The sequence below is a fragment of the Garra rufa genome, chromosome 22 (genome assembly GCF_049309525.1).
Source record: "Garra rufa chromosome 22, GarRuf1.0, whole genome shotgun sequence".
NCBI classification, from domain to species: Eukaryota; Metazoa; Chordata; class Actinopteri; order Cypriniformes; family Cyprinidae; genus Garra; species Garra rufa.
Genome location: NC_133382.1, coordinates 3,591,486 through 3,615,071, shown reverse-complemented (window position 1 = coordinate 3,615,071; position 23,586 = coordinate 3,591,486). Strand labels below are relative to the sequence as shown.

The 23,586-nt window shown below is 29.6% G+C and overlaps 1 protein-coding gene across 1 annotated transcript in view; it reads left to right on the top strand.

Annotated features, from left to right (window-relative positions):
• The first annotated feature begins 6,250 nt into the window (after positions 1-6,250).
• The window catches only part of LOC141298182 (ras-related protein Rab-26), a 129,067-nt gene continuing 111,731 nt past the window's right edge, over positions 6,251-23,586 (top strand). The window contains exons 1-2 of the mRNA XM_073828694.1: positions 6,251-6,805; positions 11,974-12,084. Coding sequence (XP_073684795.1) covers positions 6,635-6,805; positions 11,974-12,084 — 282 coding nt within the window. The 5' untranslated portion in view covers positions 6,251-6,634. The remainder of the gene's footprint in view (positions 6,806-11,973; positions 12,085-23,586) is intronic.

The window sequence follows — 23,586 nt, the reverse complement described above, 5'->3', positions numbered from 1 at the left end:
GCTGTTTTTTCTTCTCTTCTTATTAATTGCTTTGTTTGAGTATTCCAACCAGTCCAATAATGAAATTATTTCCCTAAAAGTTAATGAAATGATTCCTTCTTCCAGCTATTTCAGTAAATTTGTCAATTATTATTTTAATAAAATATAATAATAATTAATAATAACATTAATATTTTCTTTTAATTTTTATTTACTAAAAATAATTGAATTACTTCTATTTTCAGCTATTTTATATATATATATATATATATATATATATAATTTTCAAATTTTTAATTAACGGTAAATTATTATTATTATTTTATTATTATCTTATATTTTTATATATTTTTATGTAATACTTTTTTTTCTTTAAAAAAATCCCTTAAAAATAATTAAACTATTACCATAATAATAATAATAATAATAATAATGGGCAATTATTAATCACGATTAATCGCATCCAAAAAGAAAGTTTTTGTTCACACAAAATATGTGTGTGTACGGTGCACATTTATTATGTATATACAAATACAGACACATACATGTATATATTTAAGAAAAATGTGTTGTGTTTATATGTTCAATATATTTATTTATAATTTAAATTATATTAATATAAATATATACATGGAAATGCATGGAAATTATTGACATTTGCAGCCACAGAAATTTTTTCAGTTATCAGTATATTTTTATTATATTATATTTATTATATTATATTATATTATATTATATTATATTATATTATAATAATATACTGTTAATTTAAATGTGACAAAAATCGCTGGAAATGAGAATAATTAAATTAGTTTCTAGGAAATAAATATTAAATAATAATAATTATATTATGAATAATAATAATAACAATAACAACAATTATCATTATTATGATTATGATTATTATTAATAATAATAATAATTATTATTATAACATGTTAAATTAAATATTGACATAGATGTCTGGAAATGGGAATCGGCTAATTCGTTTTTAGGGAATTAAAATTATAAGAAAAAGTATATATTTGATAAAAAAAAAAAAAAAAACAATTAGCCGATTCCCATTTCCAGACAATTTTGTCAATATTCTATTTAACATAATAATAATAATAATAATAATAATAATAATAATAATAATAATAATAATAATAAAATAATTTTTATTATTTAATATTTATTTAGAAACAAATTAAATTATTTAAATTTCCAGCCATTTTGTTCAAATTTTAATTAACAGTATATTATTATTATTATTGCATAATTTTTTCTCATGATTTTAATTCCATAAAAACAGATTAACCTATTCCCATTTCTAGACTTTTTTCTCCAAAATTCCAATTAATATAATAATAATAATAATAATAATAATAATAATAATAATAACTTAATATTTATTCCCTACAAACTAATTCAATTAATTTTCAGTTAACTGTAATTATTATTATTATTATTACAAGATTTTATTTTAATTGTTATTCCCTAAAAACTAACTGAACTATTCCCATTTACATCCATGTTGGTCAAATATTCATAAAACAGTATTTTGACAAAATTCTGATTTATAAACATTGCATATTGCTCTGTTTGACTGTTCTAACCATTGACACTCTCTGTTTAGGTCTGTTTTTCTCCAGTTGGCAGATGAGAGGAGTGTTTGGGAACCTATTTGAAATGATTATATTTGCTATTCTGTTTGGAAACACTGGTGCTGAAATGGCTTTTGCTCCTGTGTGATAGAACAACTACATACTGTAGTGTCTCTTGAACTCCTGGTGCAGAGAATATAACAAGACAAGCACCAGCACACACAGCATATAAATACAAACGCTTTAACAAATCAATATTAAATACAGACAATACACAGAGATATGTACAGTACTGATAGGTGTGTGATGCAGCACTGAGGTGGAAACTGTAGCGGATAAAACAAACATAAAAAAGAGCAGCGTAAAAATAGAAAACCTAAAATAGACTATAGGTACACAGAGAGCATGGAAACATAAATTGAAGTTCGCTGACAGACATCATCCGCTCCTGGAGCACAACAATCCTCTCTGCTCCCAAACCCCTGTTTTAAATAGAGCTGTCAGTCAAATCAAACTCATAAATAAATTAATTACAGTGAATAGTTTAAAATGATATACTAATTAATGTATCAGTATTTGGTGAGAAAGGTCAGTATATTATAACTTATAATGGAATATATTGGTCAGGGGACATGATTAAAGATTAATATTTTATTGCATTAATAAATGATACTTTATTATACATTTTATAATATAGTATAAAAAAATGTCAGTGCATTATTCCTGTCTTGTCATTTTTCAGGTACATAGACCTATACAAAATTGTCAAGAATATTTATTTAGTTATTTATTTAAGGACTTCAGTAATTATAATAATGTATTTTATTTTAATTGTTATTCCCTAATAACTAATATTTAATACTACATTGTTCACATTTCCAGACACTTTGGTCAAATTTTAATGAAATGGTATAATAATAATAATAATAATAATAATAATAATAATAATAATAATAATAATAATAATATTTACATTTTTATTCCCTAAAAACTAATTTATTATTCACATTTCCAGCCACTTTGTTTAATTTTAAATGTAATGGTATAATAAAATTATAATAGTATAATAATATTATATATTATCTAAAACATTTTTATTATTATATTTATTATTATTATTATATATTTTATCTTTTAATTGTCGTTCCCTAAAATGAATATTTATTCATAATAATAATAATAATTTATAATTACATAATTATTTATTTATAACAGTAGTTCCCTAAAAACTAATGTACATACATTTTTTATTGTTGTTTTCTAAAAACAAATTATATGATTCCCATTTTCTGATACTTTGGTCAAATTTTTATTTAACGGTATAAAAAAAAAAAAAAAAAAAAATTAAATGTCTTGTCATTTTTCAGGTACATAGAACTATGCAAAATTCCAAAAATGGGTTGCGTCCTTTCTGGGTTAAGATTAGGGTGTAGAAAAGATACAGAGAAACAATAAAATAACATAAAATAAAATAAAATAAAATAAATAAAATTAATTTAAAGTGGGTTGCGTCATTTCTGGGTTTAGATTAGGATATGGAAAAGATATAGAGAAAAATAAAATAAAATAAAATAATAAAATAAAATAAAATAAAATAAAATAAAATGCATTTTAAGTGGGTTGAATCCTTTCAGGATTTAGGTTAGTATATGGATATAAATTAAAATAAAATAAAAATCCTTTTAAAGTGGGTTGCGTCCTTTCTGGGTTTAGATTAGGATATGGAAAAGACATAGAGAAATAATAAAATTAAATAAAATTAATTTAAAGTGGGTTACATCATTTCTGGGTTTAGATTAGTATGTGGAAAAGATATAGAGAAATAATAAAATAAAATAAAACAAATAAAATGCATTTAAAGTGGGTTGCATCCTTTCAGGATTCAGATTAGTATATGGATAAAATAAAATAAAATAAAATAATCTACCTAAAGCATGTAACATCCTTCCTGGATCTAGATAAGAAAAATGATCTGTTCTTTAAATGCATAGTATAATATACTCTTGAAGTGGGTTGCCTCCTTTCTAAATCTAGATTGCTTTAGCAGATCATCAGATCTTCAAGAATAAGCTGCGCTTCTGAACTGTTGGATGCAATGAGCGTCATTCGGCATCGCTGGAGTCCACAGACGTAAGACTGACCATCTCTAAACTCGTCTCTCACAGACTCTGAGCATCTGCTTCTGCTAATTATCCCTCCTCGTTCAGCTTGAGCTGTTATAGCCATTGGACAGATCCTTTATTTGCACCAACACAGAAAAGAAAGACTGAAGAGCAGTAATTATATTGGGGTGGGACAGTGTGTCTCCACGAAGGCCTGAGGTTAAGTTTGAGAAAGGAAGAAATCAATTAGACTGTAACTATAGCAACTGATCCGAGTGACAGGTGTAGGCTAAAAATGACCTTTGCGGGATCGTCGTCATTTCATGCAATTCATGAAAGAAGCAGATGGTCAGAAGGAAATCTCAAGGCTGCATATATTAAGCACATACTTAGTGTAGTATATCTATTTTTTATTTCAAAGAAATCATTTCTTTTTACGATGAAGTCAAACGAGAGCTTTTTTTAGTCATGTGCTCACGCCTGTGGCTATATGTGACTGAAGCTTATGTAAGGTTCTGTTATATTGTCCACACTTTGCCATGAGTCATATCTGCACTTCAGAGTCGCATAGTCAGACTTTCACTGTCGTCATAAAGTCTGGATCAGTTTATAGCTGATTCTGGCCAAGATGTTTTATTCTCGCTTGTCTGTGTGATATGCAACCTAAACATCTTGGTATTTTTTCTGTTGCTCTCACATTATGATAGTGCTGTACTACTGAAATGACCTTAAGCTCTACTGAAGAATGAGCAGATTTGACTCTATCTCTCTTTTTTTCCCCAGACAAAACATTGATTTTACATTTGCAACAATGCATTTGGCAGATGATTTTATCCAAAGTGTGGAATCCACAAATAAATAAGTTAATCGTGATTTAGCTCACAGTTTTTGAATTTTGAATTTTTGAATTTTAAATTTTTACTTTTTTTTACCTTCAATTGTGAGAAAAAGTACTGTATTAATTGTGAGATAAAGTTGCAATTACCTTATTTTTTAAGATGTATTATTTTTACATTAATTAATTATTTATTTATTAAATTAAATCATAAAATAAAATCTATTTAAAGTGGGTTGCATCCTTTCTGGATTTAGATGAGGATAAGAAATCAAATAAAATCTAATAAAATCTAATTAAATTAAATACCACAGGCAAAACATTACATTTGCAACAATGCATTTGGCAGATGATTTTATCCAAAGTATGGAAGCCTATTCCTGCCACAACTAAATAAATAAATAAATAAGTTAACTGTGATTTAGCTCACAATTATGACTATTTAAATTATGATTATGAATTTATGAATTTTTTACTTTTTTCACTCTCAATTGTGAGAAAAAGTACTTTATGAATCGTGAGACAAACTTGCAATTACTTTTTTTTTATTTTTTAAATGTGTTATTTTTATATTATTCTGTGGTGGAAAATTTTCAGAATTTCAAAATATAAACCTAGAAAAATGTCAGTTGTGAAAATTAAGCTCAAAATTGTAAGAAAAAATCTGAAATGTGAGATAAAAAGTCACAATTACCTTTATAATAATTAATATTTATTTATTTTATTCCACTACAGAAAAGTTGGAATTGCATTATAACTCTGACATCTTTTTTTGCAATTCTGAGTTTACATCTTTCAATATTTTTTCCACCACAGAATGGTTATTATGTAATGTAATGTAATATAATCCCTTTAAATTGGGTTGCACCCTTTTTGGATTTAGACATAGAGAAATTTTATAAAATAATAAAATAAGTTAGTTGTGATTTTTCTCACAATTATGACTTTTTTTCCCTCACAGTTATGAATTTTTGACTTTTCACTCTCGGATGTGAGTAAAAGTATGAACTGTGAGATAAAAAGTTGCAGTTACCTTTTTTACCTATAGTTTGTATATGTATTATTTTTACATTCATTAATTTGTTTTGTTTTTTTATTCTGTGAAAAATGTACAATTGCCTTCATAATAAATAATAATAATTTTTTTTTTTCCCCACCACAGAATACAAAATTATTAATATAATATAATATAATATAATATAATATAATATAATATAATAATACATTTAAAGTAGGTTGCATCCTTTTTGGATTTAGATTTTCTCACAGTTATGAATTTTGTACTTATATTTTTAAAAGATGTATCATTTTTACATTAATTCAATTATTATTTTTTTAATTCTATGGTGAAAAAAGTCAGAATTGCAAAATATAAACCAAGAAAAATTTACTTTTATAATTATAAATAATAATAATTATAATTATAAACTCAAAATTAAAAAAAAAAAATTCAAAATCAAAATTGTGAGAAAAAGTCACAATTATCTTTTTAATTTTTTTATTTAATGGCAGATACAGCCTTCCATACTAAAGTGACATAAATTGCATTCAAGGTTTTAATTTTTAATTTAACTTAAAGTTAATTTATGGTCAAGTCATCATAACCAATCCATAACCAGTCCTGATGTGGGTTCAAAATAAGACTGTGCCTTTAAGATGGCTTTGTATTCCAACAAGTGGAGAGTGAGCGTTTGCGCGCTGCTAGGATGCGCTCAGTGTGCGCGTGGCCAATGCTTTCACTGATTGTTGACAACGCGCCCTGCGCGCGTGCACTACTACGCTGCTTAGAGGAGTGAGGTGAATTTTCTCTATCACACTGACGGAGGAGCAGCCTCACAGGTGCGTTCGGGAGGCAGGGATCACAGACGCGTTTTCTTTTCTAAACAAAAGCAACAATAAATTGTTGGACCAGTTGCGTAAAACGGAGCAACATCGCGAGGAACAGAAGCAGGTGCGCTGCTCGTACTTTTTATTTAACACAACCCCGAAGTCATGCACGCGCTTATTGATGAAAAGTTAATTCACGCTTACTAAAACACAGATAGCGGGAGAAGTGAACTGGATAGAGCCGCGCGTTTTGCTGCTCGTTAATAACTCGTCGTCCGTTCGCACGGGGAATAAACATTATCATAATGTCGAGGAAGAAAGCAGTCAAAGGGAAAGGGAGTTCAAATACACCGAACTCATCTCCACACAGCGATAAAGACAAGGGGAAAAAAGTCCCGACCCAGTCCAACGGAGTGGTGCATCCCAGCAGACCCTCTCTCAGCAACAGCGGAGAATTCTACGACATCGCCTTCAAGGTACATGACAAGACGCTTTGAACAACGCGAACCCAATACAGTATGGCAAGCCGCCTATACATTTATCCGTCTGTGTTATGTTACTAGTACATTTATATTTAGACATTTAGCAGACGCTTTTATTCAAAGCGACTTACAAAAGAGGACAATGGAAGCAATCCAAAAAAAAAAAAAAAAAAAATATATATATATATATATATATATATATATATATATATATACTAGTAAATATTAAAGTATATATTTGTTAAATATTAAAGGATTTATTTATTAAAGTATATATTTACTAGTATATATATATATATATATATATATAGTATTGTTTTTTAAAATAATTAATATTTGACTAAAATTAAAAAGTAAAAAAAATTAAGTCAAGTGTGTACAAACTTTTGACTGGTAGTGTACTACTTATTCCTTATATACTAGTCACTATTCCATTGCAATTAATGGATTGTTTTTTTTATTTTATATTTAGTAGTGACTAGAGCATTGACTAGACATCTTTATGCTTAGTAGTCAGTAATTGCAGTGACTATTATTATTATTGAATTTCACTAACCATTCAGAAGATACTAATTATTCCAATCCTAATTAGTATCTGTTCAATTTGTCACAAATTTCTCATTTGTTACATACTAGTGCTTGTTGCTTTTATACTAGTCATGATCTAAATAATAGCAGGTAACTATTCCATTGTAACTTGTAATAGTATATATATTTTAAAATATGTATTAGTAAGTTATTTGAATTTCACTAATCATTTAAAAAGATGTAAATTATTTAAATTCTAACTAGTATCTATTCAGTTTGTCTTTACTTATTCATTACATACCAGTACTTATTTCTTTTTACTAGTCATCTCAGTAGTATCAAGTAACTATTCCATTTTAACTAGCAACAGTGTTTTTTATATTTACTAGTAAGTAATTTCATTGACTAGTATATTTGAATTTAACTAACTATTTAAAAGATACTAATTATTCAAATTCTAACTGTTATCTATTCAGTTTGTCTCTATTTATCGTTCATTACATACAGTACTAGTACTTATTTATATTCTACTAGTCATCTCAGTAGTATCAAGTAACTATTCCATTATAACTAGTATCAGTATTTGTTTATATTTGCTAGTGATTTCAGTGACTAGTTGTATATTTGAATTTTACTAACGATTCGGTTTGATATTTCAGATCTAACTAGTATCTATTTAATTTTTCACTAGTTCTCATTCATACATACTAGTACTTACTAGTCCTTTTCTACTAGCCATCTCAGTAGTATCAAGTAAATATTCTGTTGTAGTAACAGTATTCTTTTATATTTACTAGTAAGTAATTTCGGTGACTAGTTATATATTTGAATTTCACTAATCAGTTTGATATTACAATTTTAACTAATCTATTTAATTTTTTACTAGTTCTCATTCATTACATACTAGTACTTGTATTCTTTTCTACTAGTCATCAGTAGTATCAAGTAACTATTCTGTTTTAACTAGTAACAGTATTTTAATATTTACTAGTAATTTCAGTGACTAGTATATTTGAATTTCACTAACCATTCAGTTTCTGATATTCCAATTCTAACTAGTATCTATTTAATTTGTCACTAGTTTTCATACATACTAGTGCTTATATTCTGTTCTACTAGTCATCAGTAGTATCAAGTAACTATTCCATTATAACTAGAAACAATATTTTTTTATATTAACAAGTAAGTAATTTCAATGACTTTTTGTATATTTTAACTATTTAGTCTGATATTCCAATTCTAACTAGTATCTATTTAATTTGTCACTAGTTCTCATTCATACATACTAGTACTTATATACTTTCTACTAGTCAGTATCTCAGTACTATTAACTAGTCCACTATAACTGTTAATAGTGTTTTTAATATTTACTAGTACGTCATTTTAGTGACTATTAGTGTATTTGAATTTCACTAACCATTTAGAAGATGCTAACTATTCAAATCCTAACTAGTCAATGTGTCACTAGTTCTCATTACTTATTACATACTAGTACTTACTCACTTTCTACTAGTCACTATTTCATTGTTTGTTAATGGGAATAGTATTTTTCATTGTTACAAGTATTTCACTAACCATTCAATCTGATATAAAAATTCTATTTAGTATCTATTTAATTTGTTACCAGTTCTCATTCATACATACTACTTAAATCCCTTTTACTAGCCAGTATCTCAATAATATTAACTAGTCCATCATAACTGTTAATAGTATATTTTACTTCAAATATACTAGTATGTAATTTTAGTGACTATTAGTATATTTGAATTTCACTAACCATTCAAAACATGCTAATTATTCCAATTCTCTCAATAGCTCTTAACCATTACACACTAGTACTTATTCCCTTTCTACTAAACACAGTTTCAAAAGTATCTAATGATTATACTCAATTGTGAATAGTAATGGTGAATAGTAATGTTAATTATACTGTAGTGACTAGTAGTATATTTGAATTTCACTAACCATTCAGAAGATGCTAATTATTCCAATTCTAACTAGTCAACGTGTCACTAGCTCTCATTACAAACTAAACATTATTTCAAAAAATATCTAGTGACTATATTCAATTGTGAATAGTAATGGTGTTTTTTATATTTACAAGTAATTTCAATGACTGTTTGTATATTTGAATTTCACTAACCATTCAGTCTTTCAGCCAATTCTAACTAGTATCTATTCAATTTGTCACTAGTTTTAATTCATTACATACTTGACTTTATAACTTTTTTCCCTCAGTAGTACTTGTAACCATTACATTGTTACCGGTGACTAAGATTCGGAGGTCATCTGAGGTTGATCAGCTATTCACTTTTTGTATTCCAGTTGTCGAACAGACACTGGTTACCTTTTGGATTACTTAAGAATAATAAAAGAAGCACTTTCAACAATAAAAGTAGATAACAGTAAGTTTTAATAGATAGGCCTACTGTTCCGTTTTTAAACAAAAAAAATGTTAAAATGGCTTGCCATATATGTGTATTTCTATGCGACTGTAAATACTTAGCCAGCTTAAACATGGCAACGGTGTTATTCAATTTATATTTCATAGCTCAAATAATTGTGTAGCTTCACTAGCTTGGGGCTTTTATTTGTGCCACAGCAGTATTTAAAAACAATGCAATACTATCCAGCCATCCCATATGGGCGAGAATTACGCGCTCCGTTTGACTGAAGTTAAGCGCATCCTCTAATTGAACAGCTGTGTCAATACAGATAAGCCAGAGCGCAGCAACTGGGTTATCCAGCCTGACGCAAGTACGCTCACTTACTAGCATCCAGCACTGACGTATTATGTTTTCTCCATAATAAGGTGTGTTGAGCTTTGCATGTTTTAGCTGAGATGTTTAGGTGACTCGCAGTTTGATTTGGTGAATAATGCATTTATATAATCCTTTCTTAATTAATCAAATGCATAGCTTTTTCATCAAGTAGGATCAAATGCAGTCATGAATGGGCAGCAGTCATTAACCACCAGTGGACAGTGCAAAGGAACAAGAGCACCCCCTCGCTTTCCCAAACTCATCCTGTACTCAAGTACTCCAAACCAGAACTGTGCTCCTTTTTACTCATATTATGCTGCATTTCATTTAATTCATCACATTTGTAGGAGGCAATCTCTTCAACCACCACCAGCAGTTGTAAATGTTACTAAAATAATTCTGTTTCAAACCAACAACAAGCATTGATGTCAGTGAAAAATGATCAAGTAGCTTCTTCCTTAATGAAACACCTGAGCTTGTTTGTGTTTCACAAGTTTTAACAGGTCTGAGGGGAATCGAAAAGCCTAACACTGAATTAATTTAAAAATGAAGTTTGAGCCAAAATAGTTTTATACGCTGCAAAATCAATTTATTTCTTGTCAGTGTTATTTTAGTAACATTGATATGCAATTGCAGTTTTATTACAGACGTCCCATTGTGGTGTCTGCATCTGATTCAATTTACATTGAAAGGATATTAAAAGCAACTGGAATGTCTATTATAATGTTTCAAATAACTTTTGTAAAAATAAAATGTCAAAATATGAAAGCTTCATGGGAGCTTTATCTCAACAGTCGGTATAGACATGGGTGAGGGAAAAATACAGAATATTCATGCATTTTTGCATATACAAACAAGTTTGGAATAATTAAGATTTTACTAATGCATTCGAAGATTGCTTCAAAGTAATAAACAACCATGATTTCTACAGCTGATTAAAAAATGCATGCATTTACAGTTATTATACGTTTGGAAAAATGAAAATATTTATAATTTTAACAAAATTTAAAAATCTAATTATTCCAAACTTTTTAATTATTCTGGTAGTGTAAATGCATGCATTTTAATCTGCTTTAGAATTCATATTTATTATTTTAAGCATATTAAATGCAAGTAGAGTGTCTTTTTTTTAATGTTTTAAATAACGTTTGTAAAAACAAAATATTAAAATATGGTTGAAATTTATGTACAAATAACATGCATACTTAACCTGAACTTATTAAAATATATAAAAGAATAAGTGACTAAATTTTGTAGCTAAATGATTCAACATTTGATCATATTTTAAGTGATTAAAAACATTATGTAATGATTCTTGTTTAAAACATTCCTGACTTTTTTGGTATACAAACTATTGTTACACTAAATGACATTTTTTATGTAAATCATGGTAAAAATGTATCATATTCATTTTGTGAAAGTTGTAGTTGTTTTGTTGAGTTATTGTAATTGTTTTAGTTTTATATCTATATTAAACTAAGTGAAAATGAGAAATGTTTCCGTGCAGCTATCTGAATTTTTTTCTTATTTTATGTAACTTTTTTATGGTTTTAGTTATCTGTAAAAGCTCTCCTTCCTTCTGGGAATATCACTGGTTTGGTGTACTAAGTGTGTAGTTTTGTTCTAATCTCATCTCTCTGCAAGCAAACCTCCCTTCCCACACTGATATTCCTGCCTTTAATCTTTTACGGCCTTGAAAGAGTCTTTCTAAGTGCTGCAGGGAACAAGACATAGTTTGATTGACGCACTGATGGAAAGATGAGAGGTTGTTTGTCTCTTAATAGAATGAATAAGAGGCAGGAAAGACGAGAGGGAGAGATGATGGGATAGATTGTGTGTTCTGCTCCATCCTTCATGTGTCTTTCTCTCCAGGTAATGCTCGTTGGTGACTCTGGTGTGGGGAAAACCTGTCTGCTGGTGCGCTTTAAAGACGGAGCGTTTCTGGCCGGGAGCTTCATCTCAACAGTCGGCATAGACTTTCGGGTGAGTAGAGACTACGGAATATACATGCATCTATGCATATACAGAAATATACACTCAAAGCTTTGGAATAATTAGGATTTTACTAATGCATCAGAGGATTGCATAGAAATAAAAAAAATGCATGCATTTAATTATAACAGTTTGGAAAAACTAATTATTACTAATTATTAAAATTTTACACTGAGGACAACTAAGGGACTCATATGCAACTATTACAGAAGGTTCAAACATTCACTGATGTTCCAGATGGAAAAACAATGCATTAAGAGCTGGGGGTGAAAACTTTTGAACAGAATGAAGGTGTGCACATTTTTCTTATTTTGCCTATATCATATTTTTTCATTTAGTACTGGCCTTCAGAAGCTACAGAAGATGCTTACATGTTTCCCAGAAGACAAAATAAGTTTAATTTACCCCGATTTTCAAATTCCAAAAGTTTTCACCCCGGCTCTTAATGCATGTTTTTTCTTTCTGGAGCATCAGTGAGCATTTGAACATTTTGTAATAGTTGAATATGAGTCCCCCAGTTGTCCTCAGTGTGAAAAGATGGATCTCAAAATCATACAGTCGTTGTTGGAAAGGGTTCAAAAACACAAAAATGCTGAAAAGCCAAAAGATTTGTGGGACTTGAAGGATTTTTCTGAAGAACAGTGGACAGTTTAACTGTTCAGGACAAACAAGGGACTCATGAACAACTATCACTAAACAATAAAAACAGCTGTGAATCATTCAGGAAACAACACAGTTTTAAGAATCAAGGGGATGTAAACTTTTGACCTTAACTCAGTCAAACCATGCATCAATGCATATAAATGCATACATATAAGCTTTACAATTCATAGGCTTTTATTATTTCAATGCAATGTTCTGTTGCAATGGAGAACACAAAATATACATGGATTGATGCATACAAATGCATGCATTTTTATCAGTTTTAGAACTTGATTATTATTTCAGTGCAATCCTCAGCCGCACTATGTCCAATAGGACTCATTTAAGTAAAAATCAATCGGTTCATAAAGTGAAATGATGGAAGACAGTTCTGTCTTCATTTTCTTTGGCCTTATGAGCTCCAAAGGCTTGTGCTTAGCTACTATAAAGCAGCAAAACCATAAGATGTTACATCTGGCAATAAAATAGGCCATTTCTGTGTCTCTTTTCTTTGATATCAATAAGAAGAAACCATCATTATCTGCCGGAGCTCCTCAGGGCTTTTATTTTCAGAACAATTTTTAAGAGCACTACAGACAGAAGACACAAACTGATGAACGATTTGGCATCGTGAGACAGCTGTGCATCATTTCAGCTCTTCCATTACTTCAGTTCAGCCAAAGGCAATGAAAGCTTTTCAAAAACACAGTACTTTATCATTTTATGTGAACTAATCTAGAGGACAGGACAGGACAGAAGTGCTTTTGTGTTCAGACTGCTTTGGTCAGTTTTGAATCTAAGAGGGTTTCTTTAAAGGTCTCTGTTTGATTGGAGTTTAAAAATCTTTTCGTATTTCATAATCTTTTTCAGTTTTTACTGTCCTGAACGCATTACGAGGGTCTCTAATTTGACTGGCGAACAGGTTTCCCAAACACTCCTGTCTACATCTATAGTCCCAAACATCCAGTTTGCCATTGTTTGAAACAGTAATTGACTTGTCGGATTTGCAGAAGCAGCATTTGTGAGGCTGTGCTCTGTAAACAGTGATACAGAGGAGAGACTTTGTGCTGTAATTGAGCCGTTTCATCCGTAATCCCCGTTATCCTCTCACACTGACTGCCGGATGCCGCGCTTTAGACCTGCGATCCGTTTCATTGTCTTTGAATCGAGCCAAATGCTACTGACAGAATTTGTACTTGTCCAGAAATTGTGCAAACTCACTTCTAACATGCAGTCAGATGGTCATTACTACAAATTAAACACTCAGGACATTGACTTGGAGTGGAGGAATGAGCTTGATTTGTGATAACGATCAGCTAACTGTACATTATTTTGCATATTGCATGACTTCATGTCAAATAAATGGACTTGAAGTATTAATAAAACATGCACTGCTGTTATGTGCATCCTGATGGATCTTTATGAATGCATTGACAAAACATGCAGGGCAGTAATAATACAACGGCAAAAAAGTTGTTCTTGTGTCATTTGTGCTCTTTCTGTCCTTGGAGTTAATTGTGAATTGATTTTAATATAAGTAATACATACACATCTTCCCAGAGTATAATCGTCTGTCGGACTAATAAGTGATTATAATAAAGTCAGTTTATCTTCATTATTGATCTACAATGTCTGTGGCATGATGATTGATTATTACAGATAATAATTTTGACTGTCAGTTTAGGAACATTAACGACGTTGAAGAAGAGCACTGTGAATGTAAAAGCGAATTAAATTTTAGTTCACTTCCAGAACTAAAATTTTTTGTCATTCAAGATGTTAATGTCTTTCTTTCTTCAGTTGTAAAGAAAAACATTCCAGGATTTTTCTGCATATTTTTCTTCCTCTTTTGTAAGTCGCTTTGGATAAAAGCTTGTAAATGTAGTCGACTTTTATGGACTTCCGAAATGCAGTTTAAATGCATCTTAAAGGGCTCTAAACGATCTCAGGCAAGGAAGAAGGGTGGAAGAAGCAGTGTATTTAATGATTTATTTACTGTACTGTATATTACACTGCTGCCACACAGATCCAATATAAACATGTAATTTCTTTCCTAGCTGTTTACCTTCACAGACATAACCGACTGTTTTTTTAATTCATTAATGTTTTTAACATAAACTTGTATGTATTTGATAGTTTAAGCGCAATAAGACATGAAAGAGAACTCTTAGAGTTTAGTACTCGCATGTCATGTGAGAAAACCCTATATCAGAACAGAAGTTTAAACTTTAGAAGGTTTGAAGGTTTAAAATGCATGATTTTAGTGCATTAGACATGATAATCAAAACCAAACTGATGTTTTTTGCCAGAATATCCAGAGTACGAGCTGTAAACAGGGTTGCCAGGTTTTCACAACAATACCTGCCCAATTACTGCTCAAAACTAGCCCAACATGAAAAACAACCTGGGGCAACAGTGTTAAAGTAGCTCAATTCTGTGTGAAAACCGCAGAATTGGCAACACTGACTGTAAAGGCACAGCCCTATTCTGGAAAAGGGGGTGGTCATTTGCATTTAAAAAGGCATGCACGAAAACTGTTTGTTTCTGCTTCCACTCAAAATGGGCTTTTCAAAGTGATATAATAAATGATCTGTGAGTTTTTTTGAGCTGGAACTTGATTGACTTGATTAAATCTTGTAAAAAAGGACATAATAGGTCTCCTTTAAGTTTAGTTGGTGTAGGATTTAGGGATATAAAATATGATCATGCTGAAACTTATATAAACAGTCTATATGCTGACAATAAGCATGCTAATAAGTAACTAGTTAATAGTGAGAATTGGTCCCTAAAGTGTTACCCAAATGGGTAACACTTTCTATGAAGCCCCTGTTTATAATACATTATAAGGGTATTTCTAAGGCATTATAATGAATGCATAATGCTTTATAAAACAGCTTATAATATGTTATATCATCTCATGAATAATCATAAAAACAATTATAATACATTATAATACTTGAGTATTTGAGGTTATAACTTTTAAGATTATGATTATTTATAACACACAATGGACGCCATATTAAATCTTCTCTAATTTTTAATGGACTATATCATTATACATTTATTTTTTACATTATATTACATTTTATTTTGATGGTCCACTTAGTCTTACTATAAGCTTAAACTTCCCAACTACATGTCAACTAACTTAGAGTATTAGTAGACTTAGGCTAAGTTAAGGCTAGGTAGAAGGTTCATGTACTTGTAAAGTTGCTTATAATATAATAGTTTGTCTTTTGGGGAACCATCAAAATGTAGTGTTAGCATATATTTAGCATACTACTAATAATAATTACTGCTAGCTGACTTATCAAAAGCTGTTTAAAGGGTACCATCAAAATAATCAAACTGATAATACAAATGTGTCATTACACATTCATCTGATCTGATGCCTGATCTTAGGGTTCTTTGGGGAAATCTTATTATATTTACTTATAAGTGGTCTTTGTATGCTAAAGTGACATGAGAAACATGGCAAGATATGGGACTTATAATACGTTATAACTATGAGCAGGTAATCATACTCTTAAAAGCTATAACCACAAATAAGTAAAAATTATAATACATTAAAACTGTTCTTATGAATACTCATGAGATGATATAACATATTATAAGGTTTTTTATAATGCATTATGCATTCGTTATAATGCCTTAAGAATACCCTTATAATGCATTATAAATACGGGCTTCATAGAAAGTGTTACCATGATTTTTCATTTCATTTTTCAACTTCATGGAAATGTTACTTTTGAATGATCTCTGAGCCAATTTTTTCAGCAATTCTTTATTATCATTGAGATACTGTTATAGTTTGGGTGATTTTTTAAATTAGATTTATTCTTACCTTTTAAGTTTTTTATGTTAATTTTAGTTTAAGTTTTAGTAATTTTGTTATGTGTTTTTATTCACATTTTTTTAATATGTGACCCTGGACCACAAAACCAGCCTTAAGTAGCATGGGTATATTTGTATGGGTCAAAATTATCGATTTTTCTTTTATGCCAAAAATCATTAGGATGTTAAGTAAAGATCATGTTCCATGAGGATATTCTGTAAATTTCCTACTGTAAATATATCCAAACTTAATTTTTGATTAGTAATATGCATTGCTAAGAACTTCATTTGGACAACTTTAAAGGCAATTTTCTCAATATTTAGATTTTTTTGCACCCTCAGATTCCAGTTTTTCAAATAGTTGTATCTCGGACAAATATTGTCCTATTCTAACAAGCCATACATCAATTCAGATAATTTATATATCTCCTTATTTTTTTATTTTTTTATTTATTTTTTTGTTAAATTTACCCTTATGACTGGTTTTGTGGTCCAGGATCACATATGATTTTATTTTTATTTTTCAGTTTTAGTATAGTCATTTTCGTACATCAAGATAAACTAATTGAAAAAGAGAAACATTGCCTGGCAAGTAGCTGAAATAAAATGTTTTTTTTTTGTTTCCTGTTAACATGCATGTTATTTCAATTATTTTGATTTATTTATTGGTGGTGGGGGTTCATTTTGGGTAATTTTAATAATGTTGCTCTGAACCACTGGAACCTGTTAAGTATACTGTAAATGTTTAAAAAAGTGAACATGACCATTTGATGAACATCGTACAGCGTCTGATATAATTGCTTTTCTGTTCTGGATTATTTCCAATCATATAACCAATGGCTACAAAGGTTGCATTTTAAAGAATCGTAGAGTCACTTTCGGCCCTATTCTAATGTAATAAGGCAACTTAATAGAAAAAATAAATCTAAGATGATGCAATAAAATTGCTGATTATAGCTATAATTCATACTTAGATTCATACTGTGTGTGTGTCATGTATATTTATGCTTATTACAGTATTGCATCACCTATATTGGCATCAGTTGAGAGTCGAGTCTCTCGGGAGCTACATTTGTGTGCAGTTCAGATTTGCTTCGTCCAAATTGGTCACTAATGATGTTGACCGCTAGCACTACAGCTCAATAAGTTTTAGAGCAGAGCTACAATGTGCAGCTTTTCTTGCAGCGTTTGAAATTCCCCGTTCGTCCTGAATGACTGATCGTCCTGGCCTTTAGTTGATTTAATCTGAACACATGAGCCCGGTGTGAACTCCAGCTGAATGTATTCATAAAGCGCACTCATAGCAGAGCTGTAGGTGTAGGACACTTCCAGCGCTACATCTGCTGAAATGCCAGAGCGCCTTATTTGCATCTGAATGGTGTTGGGAAAAAAATGGCTTCACACCACTTGATTGCATTTGCCGGTATTTGAGAGTCCCGAGTCACGGCGTCTCGTTGCTTATATTCATCAGGACACTTGCTATACTGAAATTGCACTTGCGCTTTCTGATCAGGAGAGAAATCGAGGCTATTTTTCCCCTCTCTGCCTGGATGGATAAAACATAAAATATATAGTCCAATCCAATTCATCTGCACACAAATCACTTTTGAAATGCACTGATGTAGTTCTACATATGCATGCATTAAATGGTGACTATGCAAGATTTTTTAATGCTATACTCACTGAGCATGCATGTAATTGCTTAAAAAATACTGTACAAATTGTGAAATATTATTTCAATTTAAAATGACTTTTTTATGCAAATATATGTTAAAGTGTAATTTATTACTGTAATCAGCATCATTAGTCTTCAGTTTCACATGATTCTTCAGAAATCATTCTAATATGCTGATTTGCTGCTCAAAAAACATTTTTGTACATCAAGATAAACTAATTAAAAATGAGGAATGTTGCCCTGGCAAGTTTTTGTTTGTTTTCTGTTAACTTGCATGTCATTTCAGTGATTTTTATGTATTTATTTATTTCATTTTATTTATTTATTTTGGTGGTGGGGGGTTCATTTTAGTTTTACATTTGCATGCATTAAATGGTGACTGTGAAAGATTTTTTAATGCTATACTTACTAAGCATTCTTGTAATTGCTTAAAAATACTGTAAAAATTTTATTTTATTAATTTAAAATGACTGTATTCTATATGAATATATGTTAAAATGTAATTTATTCCCGTGATCAAAGCTGAATTTTCAGCATCATTACTCCGGTCTTCAGAGTCACATGATTCTTTAGAAATCATTCTAATATGCTGATTTGCTGTTCATTTTTTTTGTTATTTTGTTAATGCATAAAACAATAGACAACTTATTTTTTTAGATGCACTTTCAGATGAATTATAAATCTCAGTTTAAAAAAATGGACCCTTATGACTGGTTTTGTGGTCCAGGGTCACATATGATTTTATTATTTTTTTCAGTTTTAGTTTGTCATTTTCATACATCAAGATAAACTAATTGAAAATGAGGAACGTTGCCCTGGCAAGTATCTGAAATTAAATGTTTAACTTTTTTGTTTGTTTGTTTTCTGTTAACATGCATGTTATTTCAATGATTTTTATTTATTTATTAATTTAATTGTTATTATTATTATTTTTTTGGTGGTGGGGGTTAATTTGAGTAATTTTTACTTCCACATATTCATGGATTAAATGGTGACTGTGCAAGATTTTTTTTAATGCTATGCTCACTGAGCATGCATTTATTTGGTCAAAAATGCTGTACAAATTGTGAATTATTATTTCAATTTAAAATTACTGTTTTCAATGTGAATATATGTTAAAATGAAATTTATTCCTGCGATCAAAGCATCATTAATCATTCTAATATGCTGATTTGCTGCTCAAAAACATTTCTGATTATTATCAGTGTTGAAAACACTGTGTTGCTTCACATTTTTGTGGAAACTGTAATATTCTTTATTTTTCAAAGCAGCATTTGAAGTAGAAATGTTTGTTGCATTATAAATGTCTGTACTGATGTCTGAAACAAGAGTTTGCCTCTTAATTGCAATCTGTTTACATAATTGCAGGTCTTTATGTAATAATCAGTGGTTGAGAACTAGTTGATTTCAGTAGTTTTTGTCAGTCCGTTCTAGTGAGCCGATGGTTTTTGCTGTCGATTTTGCATTTGTTACTTTGATAGTGCTGTAAAAGCTGTCAGATGCATTAACCGAAAAACATTTACGGAATTACAAAATTACAAAAACATTTCACAGATAATTTCAACAGATAATTTTTCTGTCATTTTGTATCTGCTCTATTGCGTTCACTGTTTTAGAAACATTCCTGCTGTGAAAGATGAAAAGAAATGTAAAAATGGAACATGAGAAATACACACACAGTAGATTTCCACCATTATTTAAGTGGTTTATAATTCTTTGACAGACTGCAGAAACTGTCCTTTTCTTTTCCCGCTGGGACTAAGAATGGACGTCCTCGTCATGCCTGTATAAAAGCATCTCCAAACACTTTCACAGACTATTGATCCAGTCTGTGAGGAATACACACAATCACGCATGCACACGGTCATATAGATAGAGATGGAGTTACTACAGCACACAAACAAAGCTTTATACTACTCATATAGTGATGTTCTTTCTGTATTTCACCCACATAAATGACCTTGTCTCATCATAATGCAGACTGTATAAAGAGTCCTGCTACTTTCTGCCCTTTCTTTATTCTCTTCTGACTCAAAACCGCCCACAAAACCACTTTCTATGTTCAGCTTATGTCTATAAAGCATGTCCTGTGACTGTCTATTATTCTCAGTCAGAGTATATTTCGGAATAACTATGATTCAAATGTTGACTTTGCGGATAAACTCTAGCAGAATTCTCTTCTTCGAAAGAGTAATTACAGCTTTTATTTTTCTGGCTCTGGATTTGTTAAGCTGTGAAAAATCAGTTAAAAATCACAGCTTGAAAATCACGCTGACTTTGTTAGAGAGGCACTTATAGTGAATCTGTCTGGATACCAATTTTCCACAACTAGCCTCTTCATTGTAGAGCCTCTCTGCATATTAATAAATAAATACATAAATGCATATATAAATACATGGATAAGTAAAATATACACAAGTACATACATACATACATACATGCATTAAATAAACACAAAAAGAATGACATAAATAAATGCATGAATACAAAAATAAATGCACCAATAAATACACAAATGCATAAATAAAAATATACACAAATACATACATACATTTAAAAAGTAAATGCATAAATGCACCAATAAATGCAGAAATGCATACATTAATATATAAATGCATAAATAATTAAATGCTCAAATACAGAAATGCCTACATAAATGTATATAAAATGCATAATGAAAAGAATAAATATGTAAATGCATTAATAATTAAATGCATGAATCATTTCATAAATAAATACACAAATATGTAAATGTATCAAATATATAAAAATGCATAATTAAAAAAATGCACAAATAAATGCATAAATAATTAAATAAATGCAGAAACAAATGCATAAATACAAAAACAAATGCATAAATAAATACATAAATGCATAAATGCATACATGAATATATAAATGCAAAAAAATTAAATGCATAAATACAAAAAGGCATACATAAATCTATAAAAATGCATAATGAAAAGAATAAATATGTAAATGCATTAATAATTAAATGCATGAATCATTTCATAAATAAATACATAAATATGTAAATGTATCAAATATATAAAAATGCATAATTAAAAAAATGCACAAATAAATGCATAAATAATTAAATAAATGCATAAACAAATGCATAAATACAAAAAACAAATGCATAAATACAAAAACAAATGCATAAATAAATACATAAATGCATAAATAATTAAAGGCATACATAAATCTAAAAATGCATAATGAAAAGAATGAATATGTAAATGCATTAATAATTAAATGCATGAATCATTTAATAAATAAATACACAAAAGGCATAATTAAAAAAATGCACAAATAAATGCATAAATAATTTAATTAATACATAAATACATAAACAAATGCATAAATACAAAAACAAATGCATAAATAAATACACAAATGCACAAATAATAAAATGCACACATTACTATATAAATGCATAAATAGTTAAATGCATTAATACAGAAATGCATACATAAATGTATAAAAATGCATAATGAAAAGAATGAATAAATATGTAAATGCATTAATAATTAAATGCATTAATCATTTCATAAATAAATACACAAATATGTAAATGCATCAAATATATAAAAATGTATAAAAATGCACACATAAATGCATAAATAATTTAATAAATAAATACATAAATGCATACATGTATATATAAATGCATAATGCATAAATAAATATGTAAATGCATGAATAATTTTATAAATAATACACAAATAAATACACACATGTGTAAATATATTAAAATGCATAAGTAAAAGAATGCACAAATAAATGCATAAATAATTTCATAAATACACAAATAAATACATAAATGCATACATTTATAAAATGCATAATTAAAAAATGCACAAATAAAAGCTTAAATCCATTAGTAATTTTATAAATAAATACATAAATACATAAATGCATAAATACAAAAACAGATACATAAACAATTAAATGCATACATGAATATATAAACGTGCAATGCATAAATAATGTAAATGCATAAACAATTAAATGCATAATTTCATAAATAAATACATAAATGCATAAATGTATAAAATGCATAATAAAAAGAATGCACAAATAAATATATAAATGCATACATAATTCCATACATAAATGCATAAATAAATAAAAATATAATTTTATCTATGAAGTAATGTCTTGTGCCATTCATTGGTGTGAAGAGGACTGAAATATGTTTATGAGTAAGCTATTATCTTCATACAGTATATTAATTTCATACAAATAGGTATGCATAGTAAATGTTGTAGTTTTCAACTTTTTGCCCTATTATAAAACCTCAAATCTCCCTGATTGTAAGATGTTTCGCTGATGCATCCCATTGATTGGCGCACAGTGTCTTAGTTTGCTCTGTGTTGAAGTCGAATGAGCCCCTGCAGTGTTTATTGCAGCATATTTGCGCTGTGCCCTTGAGTCTAGCAGACATTCAGTAAACATTGCACCACCATAACCACAAAACTGTTTATTTTAGATGTGCTGTTGGCTTTTTAATGTGATTTTTGCAGTGCCTAGAGACGGATAAATGCTCGTTAAGCATTGCAAAAATGTTGTTTAGACAGTAAATCATTTCAGATATCAGTCCTCCAGCTCCAGAAGCAGTTCAGCATGTCAACAAACTGCCTTTGGCGACTGGACAGAATCACCTGGAGAAACAATATGGAGGATCATCTGCTTTCACACAGAGAAAACATGGCTCGCATTCTTTGATGTTTTCTCCAGTTTTACACATGTTTGACACAAAATGGAAATGGAAAGAGCTAAATTTTCTTACTTTATCTACAGTGGTGTGAAAAAGTGTTGGCCCCCTTCCTGATTTTTTTTATTTTTTTGCATGTTTGTCACACTTTAATGTTTCAGATCATCAAACAAATTTAAATATTAATCAAAGATAACACAAGTAAACACAACATGCAGTTTTTAAATGAAGGTTTTTTTTATGAAGGGAAAACAAAATCCAAACCTACATGGCCCCTGTGTGAAAAAGTGTTTGCCCCCCTGTTAAAACATAACTGTGGTTTATCACACCTGAGTTCAGTTTCTCTAGCCACAGCCAGGCCTGATTACTGCCACACCTGTTCACAATCAGAAATCAGTTAAATAGTACCTGCTTGACAAAGTGAAGTAGACCAAAAGATCCTCAACAGCTACACATCATGTTGAGATCCAAAGAAATTCAGGAACAAATGAGAAAGAAAGTAATTGAGATCTATCAGTCTGGAAAAAGTTATAAAGCCATTTCTAAAGCTTTGGGACTCCAGCGAACCACAGTGAGAGCCATTTTCCACAAATGGCGAAAACATGGAACATCGGTGAATCTTCCC